The sequence below is a fragment of the Athene noctua genome, chromosome 8 (genome assembly GCF_965140245.1).
Source record: "Athene noctua chromosome 8, bAthNoc1.hap1.1, whole genome shotgun sequence".
In the NCBI taxonomy this organism is placed as follows: domain Eukaryota; kingdom Metazoa; phylum Chordata; class Aves; order Strigiformes; family Strigidae; genus Athene; species Athene noctua.
In genome coordinates, this window is record NC_134044.1 from 19,999,251 (window position 1) to 20,015,098 (window position 15,848).

A 15,848-nucleotide genomic window follows, 5' to 3' on the forward strand; every position below is an offset into this window, starting at 1 on the left:
TTTTTTCTTACAAAGCTTAGGTGAAATAAGTTTTGCAATACACTTGGTGATTTTTGCAGTATTTAATGGTAAAGGGCCCAACACAATGGAGGTAGCTGTGTACCCTCAGGAGCTGGGCTCAGCCTGAAGCCTCATGCAATGGTTTTGCCAAGTCAATACTTCAATACTAAGCAATGTGGGCTTTCCTTTCTCTGCTTTCAGTTGATAATGTGTAGGTATACACATTTTTGATATATTTACCTTTTCATGTATAAGTCTACAACAAAAAGCTGCAAAGCATGAGCACTGCTGGCCCCTCAGCAGCCAGTGATCTCCTTAACCTAGCGTAAAAAAAATGAATTAAATACTCCAACAGGAACTTCCCAACTGCTGAGCAGTCCTTTTATTGCAAAAAACAGTACAAAAGTCAACAGGTCCCTGCTCAGAGCCTCTGCCAAACAAAAAGCTGCTCTACTCTGGAGTTAAGTGTTATGGGTGAGCTGCTGCATCACAAGGGCACAGAGACTCACCAGCTGCAAGTATTCATCAGCACCATCTGCCAAGCATTTGTCTACTTCCTGCAAACAGAAAAGAGAAGGTAAAACCCTCTTAAAATGGTGGTGCTCAGACCAGCCCTCCCTCAGCTTACAGTGGAGAACACCAAGATGAAGTTGCTAAAGGTTTGCAACAAATTTCTCCAGCCATCACACACCAGATAACCCATCATACCAAACCAGGAAAAATCACTTCTCCAGCCTCCATCTTCTTGAGAGGCCAAGACCTGGCAGTTGATACACAAGCAGGGATGCACATTTGCTCTGTAATGAACTGCTAGGAGCATCACTCCACAGGTCATCAACACACACACCTTTCTCCAGTGAATTCAGCAAAACCTCCACCACAGCTATCTTTTGTTCTTGGCCAAAATTTAGCAGGTTAATTACCTTTTTTTTCTGAAAAGGCATTATTTTACACACCAGAACAAAACCTTGAATTTTGTAGCTCCTAATTTTTTAAGTACTGACTTAATCTCACCTTAATTTTCCCTCCCACTTTACATTAAATAAAAAGCCAACCCCAAACGAACAAACCTCTTGCTTGAGTCCCATTAGAACAGTATATGACTAGTAATTCACTTATCTTACTGGATTTCAATTCCTTCTCATACAATTTCTCAGGACAAAAAAATTAGGTTCTACCAAGAAACATTCAGAACTAGAAATTAAATCATGTATGTACTTCTTGGGAGAGAGTGCATAAACAAAAATTAATCACTGGACATCAATGTGTTAGATTTTTTTAACTGAAGCTACAGACTTACCGCAAGTTTCTCGACTATGACAGATTTCTGCTTGTCACTGTAATCTTCGCTCTCAACAATAGTATCATGCAGCTGGTTTACAAGCTGAGCGACAGCATAGCCTTCATTTATGAGATTCTGTGTCAGGGAGAGAGGAAAATGGAAATAATTCAGCAGCAGAAACACCACAAACTGGAAAACCAATCTGAAAAATTCCACCTGAAAAGACTAATGAAATGTATTCCAAAACTTCTAAAGTTTAGAGGACAGGTCAGCAGTTTGATACAGTCCAGCATCCTGCCCAACAGTGACCCAAAGTGAGCGCCTAAGGAAAGGCGGCAAGAGCACGGCAGGCATATAGCAATAATTTTGCCCAAATATTCTTCCAGCTTCTGACAATTTACATCTCAGGGATTTTGTGAGCTGGAGACATTTTAAGCATTTAACAACCTTCACTAAACCTAACCAATCTTCTAAAATTAGGAAAGCTTAGCATCCACAGCATCATGTGGCAGCTTCACAGCTCTCACATTTTAAAGTGCCACCTACTTTATTTTCTTCATCTGCTAGTTGCTAGCCTCAGGCATATAGAGATCTAAGGCCAAAACTTTTTCAATAAAATAAAAACCATGGCAACTAAAGATAGCTTTTTTTTTTTTAATCAGTAGTGTCAAGTTATAAAAACAGCAATTACCAAGAACAGTAGTCCATGAAGCCATTTAGGCAGAGAGAAGTTTATGGAAACAGAAAAAGAGATGGTGCAACCTTATTTTTCTGTACAGCAAAATAAACACCCATGCTTTACAGAAGTATGTACTCAAATTGTGTCAACTGCATATTGAGCATATTTGAAACAAACCCCCACCATGAAGTACCTACTTGAGAAACTGGAGAACAGTTCCAGACTACTACATTAGATTAGATCATGGTTTGATGAAAGACTATACCAGGTGCAAGGATTTAGAAAATGTGTATCATCACCTCTTAAGATCAATCATCTTTCAGACATCATGACAAGTAAATGTGAAAGTCTAAGGCAGTAACATCTGCACAAGTCCTTGTACAACAATTCTGAGATCTGCTGCAAGTTTACATGAGAATAAATCCAGACTCAAAACCAGAGATCCTGCCAAAACTATCTGATGAGGCTCAGCCAAGTAAAAAGCAGGAGACTGACCAATACTGGTTTGTTTTTTTTTTCATACAGGCATAGAACACTTCACTGGAAGGGAGAATGGTATTATGGCATGCTCCCCTCTGTCAGGGACCAATCCTTGATTTAAAGTCCAGTTCAAGACTGCCTGAGCCTCCTTTAAACCCATGAGATCAGGAATTCTTCAAAAAGAGAGGAAAAACCTTTTGTGTATTAAAGAACATAAATCCAGCTCTAGAAATCCAGTAACTTGTGCCCTGCAAGATCTATTTTAAGACAAATTAATCACTACTGTACTGTAAGATTAACATGAAATATTGTAAAACAGAAGACTTACTACAGCTTTACTCAGACACTTCTCATCTAACACAGGTTCCGTGTAATAAAGAAGGTGACAAGTCCAGAGACTAGTCGAGTCCACTGAAGAGAGAGTTCTAAAGGCCTGAGCCAAGTGTCTCACTAGGAACTCCTAGTCTGCCTAATTCAGCCTAACAGCTCCACATGTGATCAGTTTAGCTCAAGGGAAAACCAGAGTCACACTGGTAGGGAATCCTGTTTCCAGCTCTTTCTCAGGAGGTAAAGATCAGAATACTAACTGGTAAAGACATGCCTCCTGAAATGTGCATCCTAACTGACCTGGGGACAAATGTTCTTCAGCTGCAGCCCCGCAAAGGATTCACAGGGCCGTGACCTAGAAAAATATCCAGGCTAAAGCACTAGCAGGACTCTACCTTTGCCAGTGCTTCCAGTTTCTCAAATGAACCACTCCGGCAGACAGACAGCAGTTCATCAGTTGTTTCTTTAGGGATGACCTGTAAAAAGAAGTTACATTCCATAATTTCAACTTTGTAAATTTAAAATTGAAGTTGATGCTTACAAACAGATACAAACTGTTTATGAAGGAGGCCATTTTAGCATTTAATTCCTCTACACACCCAACCACTTTCAAGCATGTAAGACTAGCTAAATTTTATGAGTGAGTGCTAGGTTGTAATATTTGTCCTATATTGGTTATATTAAAATAAAAACTGTATAATGGTAGTGAATAGTCAAAGTCACCTTCATAAATCCAACACAAAAATCACTTATTCAGGACACTAAGCAGAAGATCTACGTCAACAATTAGATCAGACAATGCTTTCTGTACCATTGTACACCTAAGCAAAACTGCAAATCAGTCTTCTCTCCAGTGATGCACTGGGAACATACAAAAAAAGCCCAATGCAACAAGATCAGACAGTAAACGAGAAGGAAAAACGTTGACAGATGCAATTATTTAGCTCTGAGCAGGGAAGCACTGCCCACATTCTCCCTTCTACTCATTGTCTTTCCTGTCAGTTGAGTGTCTGGACAATTTGGTTTCAAAGTTTCTTTACAAATCTTTTGTAGTAAGGTCACTCTAGGGTCACAGAAGTTATGTATAACCAAGAACATGAAGACTTTAATGAAGATGTAAAGTTGGGTTCCTCAGGTTTAAACAAGCATCATTCAGTAATGTAATTCCACACTTCTCTTTCCTATCATCACAGTCAACTACTGCCAGGTTTCTCACAAATTACGATTTACAGATACCTGTAAGCGAAATCCAGCTCTTTTCTACAGCTAGATACACAAAACCAAACAAGTTCACCGAGAAGATTGTTTAAAACTGTTCTGTAAAGCATGCACAAGTGACAATTACCTCTGGTTTCATCAAAGTGAAAACCTCACAACCCTTACAATCAGCTATGATGGTAACACCTTCAGGGGAAGCGTGTCCATCAATAAAGCACATTTATTTTTCAGCTCCTCAATTCCTGATCTCACATTTTGTGCTTTAGGGGGTATTTTGTTGCTACACCTTCACACAAGTTTTACCAAATGCATTTCCTCCCAGGTTTCTCCTGTCCCTGTCAGTATTTTCTATGTCATTCCAAAACTGCTGTTTTGCTAAAAAAGCAAGGTCTATACACATCCTTGAAGAGACATCATCACTGTGAATGTGAGGCTGAAAATGAGCTGCTACTGAAAATCATTGCCCTGTGGTGTTTCCAAACCATATTTTGCAATGATTGTATTTATAGACACCACATACTTATAACACACACGCGCGCGCGCCAAAAAGATGCTCTAGTCTGTCCCACAAAAGGCAATACATTTTGTATTCATGGGGAGAAAAGTTCAACTTCAGTTTGAATTATAAGACTATTCTGCAGTTTTTCTTGACTTACAGAATAAGTTGATAGAAACTTGCTATATATAAAGTGTACAGAACCAGTTTTTAAAATTCTGGTGGATAATGTATCAGTACTATACTGCAACACTAATGGGTATAAACCAATTTTTTAATTAAACTTTGAGCAAAGGCAGATACAGGTAGCAAGTAGACTTACTACACAAACTAATTACAGGAGAAACTGTAAAGCATAGCTTACCCCAGCAATTTCAGTGACTATCTTCTCCGTGATCTCTTTTCCACCCATTAGGCGAGTGGCACTTTGAAGAAAAGTAATTGCTTTTCTTAAGTCCCCTTCTGACACTTTAACAAGGTATGAAACTGCCTGAAAAATAATGTCAGAAAATGCCAAGTTACATGTTCACTGTTAATTAAAATCCAGTACTCTTTCTCAGCATGTTGATTTTAAAACATCAAGTAGTGCCTAAAGCAAATCGTCACCGACAGGCACAATAGTTAAGTTATAAACCAACCTCTTTATAAACATAAATGCATGCTGGCAATTTCGGAATGAAGCATGGTTTAATGCAAATATACTCAGCACAGAACAAAAAGCCCTACAATTTTGCTTCATTTTTCTCTGGTGGATGTTTCTCTGGTTTTAGGAAGACTCTTAAAATTCATTCCATCAGTGGAAGCAAAATAATACCTAAACGAGTTTATATACTGTATTTAATACAACTGAGCAGTCTGGAAAAGTATGCTGACTTAGCCCCTTTCACTGCAATGCAATTATGCACTGGATTAAGCAATAAAATTACATGGCAACCATGAAGTTACCTCACTACTGATTTGCACATGTTCCTTCTCAGAAACGTCCAACAGCCTCTGCTGTTGGATTTTGTCTGACAAAGGCTTGAAGCGGAATTTGGAGCATCGAGATGTTAAAGGTTCAATTATTCTGAAAGAAAGGAAGGACAATGTTTGGTAAATGAATGCATGGGTCAAGTTCACAGAGACAAAACTATCAAGGCAGAAAAGGGCAACATAAGCTTACAACTGCAACACTGTAAAGAATAAAAGTTGAAAGCTAAACATTGTCTTCAGTCTTGTATTTGCACAGCTACCTCTCTATTAATTGAAAACTATGAAACCTACATGTCAATCTCTCAAAGCAGGGGCTGGGGGGAGACTACAGAACAAGAAGGGCAACAAGTCCAATTAAGCAACAAATTCCACACATACCTGCTGATGTAGTTACAAATAAGGCAGAAACGCGTTGTTTTAGATTCTTTTTCCATTGTGCGTCTCAGAGCTGCCTGGGCTGCTGAAGTCATTGAGTCTGCTTCATCCAGGATTACAATTTTAAAAGGAGGACAAATTTTGCCACTGAAAAGTAAGAAATCTATTAACCAGGAAACATGCAGTGTATAGACCAAGTAAAAAAAAAAAGTCACTGCAAATAGCAAGTCATATTTTACTTAAGTATTTATACCTGATAAATAGAACATATTCAGAGGTTCAATCTTTTTTATTATTTTTAGATAAAGGACTCATATTTGTTATAAAAGGGGAGACTGAGTTCCCATAGAAAGACCAACACTTGAATACTGCAAAAGTCCTCTAAAATACATACTCTTGCTTTAAGTTTCTTCTTTTAACCACTAACGCAGCTCTTCCTTTTACAGGATTCCTGATTCCCTGAACTTTAAAGAACACTATAATTGATTAATTTCAGTACACAAGACCATTTCTTGCCAGATAGCCCTGGCATGCACTTTCTTCCTGCTACTTTCCACAATCTGCTTTTTCCACACATACAGCTTCACCTGCACAAGGCTCCTCACCACCTAACACCAGAATCTTGTTAGCATCTTATAAACTAGAGCCCATCTTGTACAAGATGCTGCAGATTAAAGGTACTAGAGGAGCAGCTTCCACCAATTTACCTAAAGCAGCTTTTCTATGGTAGCCAGACAACACCTGCAAATGCAACAGTGTATCACCAAATCCAGAAGTCCTGATCTGGAGTTTTCCCCCTCTGCCTCTCCCTAACTGTAACAGCACTTGGTAAAAGCTCCTCCCAGGTGTTCAAACTCTTAACATGAAATTACATGACATCAAAGCTTAGCGAAAGCACTATGAGTGTTGCAAACTTCTGGGCAGTGCTGACCCATTATTTATATTAGAATTATAAATGTAACAAAAACAACCACGTGTTTTGTCCTAAGCAAGAGGGGTTTGATCCCCCACTTACTCTGAGCGGCTTCCAGATGCAGTCAGCTGTGCAAAAGCCTTCACTTTTTCCCGAATCACTTGTATTCCGCGCTCATCAGAAGCATTTAACTCCAGGACTCTTTGCCGGAATAATTCAGGCCTGCAAAATTTTTATTATAACAGCTGCTAAATCTTGTAATGATACATTATAGAATACATCAACAACCATTCTGGCCTTTTTGAATGCCAGGTATTATTTTTGCCAGCATTACTAAATAACATACTTTAAGAGACAGTTAAGTTGAGATCATTAAATGAATTTGGTATGAATTTCCATTAGCTATTTTTACAATTGCCTCCAGACTGCAGAAAACAATGAAGTGTAAAATTACATCAGTTATTCAGGAAAAAAATAGTAGGAAGTTGGCTTCATAAGTTCAGAGCACTATATTATACACCCTTCTACTTATACGCTGTGAGCATTGTGGAAGAAAAAGCAAAATGCCCAGATCCAGTTGCTGCAGTGCTCTGCCATTGCAATACTACCAGCAAGAAATATCTAGAGGGTATAATACAGGCAGTATTTAGCTGCAATACCTCTGAAGAAAGCCAGTGTACTCATTTTTTAAAGTTTTGGGAATTCAAATGGACACACAATGTGGATTTGTCTTCCTACTATTAGACTAGAAGTGGTTCTCTCCAAAAAACATGAGCCAAAAATTAAAGATGATGACAGGGAGCAGGGGGGGAGGTACTAAAGTCAACATAAGATTTCATTCTAACATCAAACCACCTTCTTATCCGTTTTTGCTTATGGGTCACTGAATTAAAAACCTCAAAATACTCAAAGACTCCCTAGTGTCACAAGTGAGTTGACGAATGTACACTTGCTAAATTTTAGTCTGACTCCCAATGTTACTTCCAGACACACTTCAGTGGGCATAACAGAAAGATTACAATTCAGACATTTTATGAAGTACTTTGAGATCTATGTGTAGCTAATGACTTACCGAATAAACCATTAAAATTGGAATTTCTTTACAGTTCAGTAAGGCATATCCAAACTATTTCTTTTCATACTCTTTGCTACATAGGGTTACATGGCTGCCAGTCTCAAGTGTTATAAGTCTATATTGGTAACAGAAATCACTGACTTGTGACTGGGCAAATGAGAAATAAGTCTCAAGTTAGAGCTGAATTAGAATGTAAAGATATTCCTGAAAAAGGCCTAGAAGCTACATAAGAGGAGGCAATGACAAGAGGCACTCCATCACATGATTAGGAGACATGTGACAGTCAATTACACCAAAGCAACTTGATTTCAGCTTACCCATAGAGTTCTCTAGCAGCTGCTAAAATAGTGGAAGTCTTTCCAGTTCCAGGTGGGCCATAGAACAACAGATTGGGAAGCTGAAACAGCAAGGCACCATTTTTAAGAAAGACAAACCATAAACAGGAAAAGCTACTGAAAATCTGAGCACCTAATAAAACAGAAACTAATACCAAGTCTTCCACTTCTAGGTCATTGCATATAGTGCTCTAAAGGAGGACAACAGTTGCTGTTTATTATACAGCATGAACAGGCTGTTACATGGTGGTACCATCACATGTTCTATCAAAATTGATACTTAATTTTATATTTTATTTTTATATATTCCCTCCAGGTCATGTCTGAGATCACTAAAGCCTACAGAACTTACTGTTATGACTGCAGTGACATGCAAACTTATCCAAGGATGGTCCTCAGTCTGGATAACGCTAGCAGTGCAGCTGTGACAAAAATCTGTCACAGGTTAATCATCCCTTACTTTCTCATCTCTGTCTTTTCAAGCCACACTGAGAATTCTTTGCCGCCATTAACTCCACTGCAGTAAGTACAAAGTAGCTTGTGAACGCCTGTGCTACACTGCAGTGAGTGTAATGCAGACACAGCCTAATGCTAATCACAGAGATGCTTGCAACAACTGACAGGAATGCATAGCGCTGGCAAATCTCCACATCCATGCAAGAATTTTTCAAAGGAGGAGACCAGTGGCATTTCTTAAAGAGATTAGGTTAACTGATCTTTCACATTAATTAAAAACCTCAGCATGAAAAATAGGAATGCATTAAAAAATATGCTGACACAGGAAGATCAAAGCAGCTCAGCAAAGACTGCAGTAATAATTATAGGAAGACATTTAGCAGCACAAAGCATAAAATCTCACAATTTGTGAATGTAACTAAATATCTGCCAGATGTCTGGAATTCATGAGATGGAATAAAATAAAAGCTGAATTTGTTTTGTCTGTCAGTCAGAGGAACAGTGTAAGCCTAACACAGTGGTCCTAGGATATGCATTTTCAATATGGTTGAAAAATTATTAATACTAACAGAGGGCTAATAAGACTTCATCTGGAAAGCTACACACAGTTCAGGTCATCCTTAGTTAAGGACAATGATTCCAAACTGGGACAGGTTGTTTAAGGAGTGAAGAGCCTATCTTATGAGAAGTGATTTTTAATAAAAGAGTTTGATTTAGTTAGCTCAGCACAACAAAAGCTGAAAGGGAACATGGCTGATCTCCATAAATATATCAGAGCAACACAGAGACAAAGAACAAAGTTGGCATGAACCAAATTTGTGTAAGTTAGCCATGACTAAGTTTTGGCTGAAATCAAGAAGCTTTCTAATTAGCATAGAAGTGATAGCTTTCTATACTACTATTTCAAATAATCCCTCTTATAAATTATCAGGCTGCACTTTAAAATTGCTGCCTCATAGTAGGGGATGTTCCAGTTCTACATTCTTAAAACAAGAATCCAAGTGTCTCCTACAATCAATAGCAAAAAGACAAACCTCTCAGTCTCATTTGATTTCCAGCCCTTAATAAATGTTCTATTTTTAAAAAGAGTCAACTAAAATTAGATTAGAGAATCTTATGTGGAATATAGCAACCAATGCAGACAGAATGGGAACAGCAAAACCAAAGACATCCAAAGAGCAGAGAAAAATGCAGGAGTACATAATCCCTAATCAGAAAATGAAAGAGACAGACCAGTTTGGTAACAAGCATCCCATTTTAACAACTAAGATAAGGCACAGAAATCAGATGCAACTGTGTATGTACTGTAAAACTACAGTTAGAATAATTTCAATCTTCAATCAATTTATAGTAAATAAATCCATTTCAAGTTTTGCCTGCTCTTTCTGCCAATCATTTGTTGCTTGTTTCCCTAACTACTAACAGCATCCAGTACTAACAAATGTTTTTTCCAGTTTAATTAGATACCACAACATTATTATCCCACTGTATCTTTTAGGAAAGTTCCAGGGAGAGGAAATGTTTACTGAATTGACAGCTGAAAATTCACCAACAACCATGTTAGGTTAGCACACTGCAAGGACAGACATTTTCATGGAGATTCATAATTTCATGCCTCTGTGCTAATTCACACTCTACTAGTTCTTAAAGTAATCATTAGCTGGTAAAAAGTTTTAATAAGAAACTGTTTCCTAATTCCATTAAGTCCACACTTTACTACTGTTTCTGCTTCAACCTCATTTATGCTTGTATCTCACTGAATTTGTCACCAGTATTTGCACTACTTTTTCACGAAGCACAGCCTAATCCTTTATGTAACTGTGGCAGTATTTTTAAACAGACTGCAACCTGATCTGGTTATCCATTTTTCCATGGTTGCCAGGGGTAAGTAGGATACCTGCAGGCATCACCCTGCTTATGGGAAAGTTACTGCATATAGTGCAAACCCCAACTCCTCTTCTAGAAGTTCCAGTACAAGTGAAAATGTAAATTGCAACGAAATCCTATGCCTAACTCTCTTTTCAGTCATTAAAATATCATCAAGTAAATGAAAACTAAAGAATACCATGACATTTGTTAGTTTCTTTGAAAACAGCAACAAGAAATCGACAGTCCTGGGAGAAAGAAATCAACTTCTCCAGTTCAAAACCACTTGGACTCTGGTCTTGCCAGTTTATAACAAGACAGATGGAGATATATCAGGACTTAAAAGTCCTGCTCTGTTTAGCAGGTCCCAGAACAAGGCCCACAAATACAGGCCAATCAACAAATGACTGGCTCCCCATTTTCAACACTAATGTTTAAATAAAGCACATTACACAAACCTACAGCATTGTCACAGCTGTTTCTTTGATCTCATCAGATCTCCAAATTCAGTAAGAACTTCTGAAATAAGTACCAGCCATCTCAGAGTTTAAATTACACTTTTGCCTTTTTGACAGAATGAGTCCTTTCAAGAACTAACAAAAGTGTCCAAGTTTTAAAAGCGTTAAATATTTTAAAGTACTTGAATGATTTTGTTCTCAAATGCCTTGCTGAGCTGGGGTAGCTGTGACAAAATAAAAACCCTGTAACCATAAGCAGAAGTTATAACCTGTCTTTTCAACTCAGGAGGCAAGAAGTCAACGCAAGTGTACTAGGCTCATAATTCAAGAAACATTGCTGACCCAGAAGCTGTAAGGTTTTAAATAGCTGTTGCTCAAAATAGAAGTTCACAACCCATCACCTAAGCGATGTTACACAACTGATATGTCCAGACAGAATAGGTGGCAGAACCTCATTTCTCCTTAACTGTTAATTGTTCCTTACTGATTACCTCAACTGTACAAATACTGTAATATAGCAGCACTGCTGTTGAAACCCAGATTTCTATGGGTACAACATTACATGACAAGGTCACATTACAACAGCATTCTCAAAGTAAACTGAATCTGGAGACATGACCTAAAGAAAGAAAGTATACACGTCTTTCACAGTTCTGTCATACCAGCTTCATTTTGGCTCCCTGTGCTCAAATAAGGTACATCTGCTTTTGCAAGTTCAGATCTTTTCAGAGAGAAATAGACACATATTAGTCAAAACCAGAACTGCAGAGAAAATTGTCTTAAGATATAATTTTCAAACACCAAAGATTACCTATGCATATTGCACATCAGAGCACACTACGAGTGAAAGGCTTCTTGCATAAAACTCTGAAGGTCCAAATTGCTTCTTTTAGCTCTTGGTGAGCAGACAGCCATATCATAAATATCATTTTCAGAATATCCTTACCAACCACTTCAGCTGGCATAAACAGTCCATGAAAACAAAAACAGCTTTTGAAGCACAGGTAAAGTTTACCTTTTAGGTAAAGCATGGAGCAAAAAAAAAAAAAAAAAAAAATTCTCAGCATGTACAAAGGAAGGAATTGTCCAGAATTGCAAAAAAGCACAACCATCTCTTGGCTACCTACTCCGTTTCTCCCTGCAGTCCCTCCAGCTCCCCATCAAGTGGTTTGGAGGAAATAACCATCATTCATATCGAGTATTTACTAAATTTTTATCCAAAAGCAAAGCAAGTGTAAACAAAAGCAACTGAAAACGCTCTGCTCATCCTCTTTATATTCTGAGATCACAGATGTCAGTGCTGCAGTGAGGTTAGTGCAACTGTCATACTTCGCTTTTTAAAGCCAAAGAGACTTACCTGGAAACTTTAACCAAAAAAGTTTGTGGATCACTAAGTAGCAGACCTGGCACTTAAACTTCCCTCATTAGCAAACAGCATATTTGTTTTAATGTTTAGCACTTTCACAGAAGCACTGATAGATAACCAGACCTGTTTAGGAATGATTGGCAATCCAGACTTTTATAATAAAGAAAAATTTCCCCTCTCCTCTTAAACACAAATGTCAAAAGTACTAGCTGAATAGTAGAGACAACAAATGCCTTTCCAGATTTGAAACTATTAACAAGTAGTTTACCAGTTGAGCTTTTCCAGAAAAATTCCAAACTGCATCACAGAGCTGCCAACTTCACAATGTTTAGAGGGCTGGAAACATCACAAGTTTTACACATATCTCACAACATACTATGAGGAAGCCACTTAGCTTGCTTGTAAAATACCACAGTAAAAAGGATCATTATTAATTTAGAAAAGAGAGGTTTTCATTGCCGCTGGCTAAAGTTTCTGCCTAAACATAATGATTGGGTGAATGTTATCATTACACTCACATCAGCACCTTCCAAGGACTTTTTCAGCACCGCAACGACTTCATCCTGGAAGGCGACCTCATCCACATTTTTTGGGCGACTAGATAAAAAAACATTAAATGCAATTTATTAGCCAGCAAATTTTCCAAAGAAAACTGAAATTGAGAAAAACAACTCTTCCCTTTCTGATTACATCAGGTACTGAAGAATTACAGCGAATTTTGTAGTTGAGGTCAAAATCATAACAGGAAATCTGTCTAATGCCTCTGCTCTGTATTACTGAAGTAAGTGACCTAATCTCCCAGGAAGCTGTTCATCTATTTATACTGTCAACACCTGCCTGAGCTGTTTTTAGAAGTACTGTACTGCAGGCTACAGTATTTTACCACTTTGTGAGCTGATAAAGGCTTCCCAAAACCGAAGCATTTAATGCACCTCTGCACCAAGCCACAGCAATGAGACTGCACTGCTTGAGAGAGGCAACGGACACATTTTCTATTCAGTAACACCAACAAAGGGCTTTTACAGTAGTTCACAGTGCTGGCTTTGCCCCATGACAGGAAAAGTTAAAGCTATTCTCCCAGGTGGGGACACTTAGAGCTGCAACGCCTTTCCTGTGCTCCACACCCCCTCCAGAGCCGAAGCCCCTGCCACGACCAGACCACGACCACCCCGACCAGCAACCCCACTGCCCTAGAAAAGCCCTTACTATTTCTCAACCCAAGGGATGGGTTTGAGCCTCTTGCCCTCCCCGCTGCTCCCCGCTGCGCCGGCCGCGCCCCTCTCCTTGGCAGCGAGGGGCTTGGTGCTGATGGAAGACGGGCCTTTGAGAAAGGCCTGCATGGCTCCGGTTGGGCTGGGCGACACTAGGCTAGGCTGGGCTAGGCTGGGCTGGGCTGGGCTGGGCGACACTAGGCTAGGCCAGGCCGTGCCAGGCCCGACCCGCCCGCCACCTTCAGCTCACAGCCGCCCCGCCGTCAGGCCGAGCCCGACCCGCACACAGCCGCAGCACACAGGCCCAAGCGGCCCAGGCCCCGCCAGCCCTTCCCGCCAACCCGCGGCCGGCCGGGGGCGGGGCCGCTTCCGCCTGCCCGGAGCCAATCGCAGAGCCCGGCCCCGCCGCGAGGCGGGCGCTGACGTACCGCCGTGAGCCCAGGGCCGCGCGGCGCCCGCGGCAGCTCTGCGCATGCTCCGGCTGCGAGGGGGCGGGGAGATGCGCGCGCTCGGGGGGGAGGTTCCCTCCGGCCGGGGGGCGGGGCTACCTCCGGGCGCCGCGGCAGCGCCTCCCCTCAGGGCGGGGGTGCCGGGCCCCCCTCCTCGCCACCTCTCCCAAATGCCCCTTCCCCTGCAAGAAGGGAAAAAAAAAAAAAAAAGCGCTGTAGAAAAGCAGTGCCGAAAGCAAGCGGAGGAGGGGCTGCTACTGTCAGGAGGTGGGAGCCGCTGCGGCCCCGGCCCCGGCCCCGGCCCCGGCCCCGGCCCCGGCCCCGGCCCCGGCCCGCCCCGCCCCGCCCTGCCCTGCCCTGCCCTGCCCTGCCCTGCCCTGCCCTGCCCTGCTGGCGGCTGAGGTGCGGCCTGGGGGTCTCTGGAACTGGAACCCGCGAAAGCCGGACTCTGTCCCAGGCCTGTCTTGCTCCAGCTGCCCCTGGCGATCTGCCGTTGTATGGTCATCGCAGCTCAAACCTCCGGCCCTTGCTGTAGCCATGCGAGCAGCTCCCCCAGGTGTACAGGCACGGGGGTTATTGGTGCAAAAGCTACTAGTGAAGCAAAGTGAATCCTTCTTGTTTTCCCATTACTTATAATATTCTCCATTACAGTAAAGCCAAGAAAAAAATGAGGGGTGTGATTGATGTGACAGTTCCCTTTAAATGACAAAAAAGCATCCTTGTAGATTTGGCAGTCGTGATACACACCCACATTTTCGTGTACTGGGTAGCTGTAGTTTATCCTCCCAATTATGTACCAGCGTTGTGGATAAAAACTAAAAGCAATTCTGATACCAGCAGCTGCATGTTGTGTGGTTGCAGATGTTCAGCTTTACTATTCCCCTTCGGCTGCTCCTGGGTGCAAGGCACAGCCGGAGCGGCCTGGGCAGCTGCGGTAGCCATCACCCAGAATAGAACCTGTGCAAGGGAAAAGAGGAGACTGGAAATGGTCTCTATGGCAACAGATGAGCAGTCTCTGGAAAAGGAGATGCAGAAAAGAATTTAGGCTGAAAATACATCATTCTATCAGTGAGACAAGCCTGTAATCCTTGTCTGGGCAATTTTAAATAAGCTGTTTCCTCTCATCTGACATTCTGCTATTGAAGTATGAAATCCAGATTGTAGCCTTAACAGCAAGAAATGCCAACACATATAATTACTGAAGTTGTCTTGCTCTAAATGAAAATGCAATGCTATTTTTTTCCCCCACTATGATTATATTTGGTACTTCCAAGTCATGGGAACGTGGAAATGGTAAGACATATAAGGAGCTAGAACTGTTTAGCTTTCTGAAACTGTATAAAGCTTCATTGTATTTTTAAAGCTTCATTCTATTTGGTGGTCTCTATTGGATCCACTGTCCTTAATGGGGCCATTTCAAATGTAACTGTCATTTGAGCATATTATGAACTATGTATGAGCCTCATCTTCAGTTCAGCAATGGAACTTGCTGTCTGCTACATTGTTAACTCCATAATACAAATTTTTGTTTTATTACCTTAACAAACCTTAAAAATTCCAGGAAGGGATAATGAAATGCAAGCTCCTCTCTCTTGCTCCCTGTTTTTCTCTCCCGCCCACTCCACAAGGACTGAAAACTATGCTTGCTCTATTCTATTGCATGGCATTCATTCACTGTCTTAGGGTCCAACAGATCAAACGCAGCAGTTATGACGTCCTCTCATTTGCCTGACTCCAGTGTTTCCCATGGCAGAGATTGTTTTTCACTAGCCTCATCAGTGCTTCTCAAATGTGGCCCATAGAAACTACTAGTCTAATGCATAGAAAGGTGAGTTTAGCATGAAAATGCTAATCATTTGTTGCATGCTGGATTTGTTCTTATGTAAGACT

The 15,848-nt window shown here is 40.8% G+C and overlaps 1 protein-coding gene across 1 annotated transcript; it reads right to left on the reverse strand.

Annotated features, from left to right (window-relative positions):
* Positions 1-367: 367 nt before the first annotated feature.
* Positions 368-13,875, reverse strand: RFC4 (replication factor C subunit 4). The gene is made up of 10 exons (XM_074912212.1): positions 13,505-13,875; positions 12,817-12,895; positions 8,135-8,214; positions 6,845-6,964; positions 5,833-5,976; positions 5,428-5,548; positions 4,847-4,972; positions 3,164-3,244; positions 1,301-1,417; positions 368-557 (listed from the first exon to the last, which is right to left on the reverse strand). Exons 1-10 carry the CDS (start codon positions 13,636-13,638, stop codon positions 462-464), a joined length of 1,098 nt encoding a protein of 365 aa, XP_074768313.1. The 5' UTR covers positions 13,639-13,875; the 3' UTR covers positions 368-461.
* Between the last annotated feature and the right edge of the window lie 1,973 nt (positions 13,876-15,848).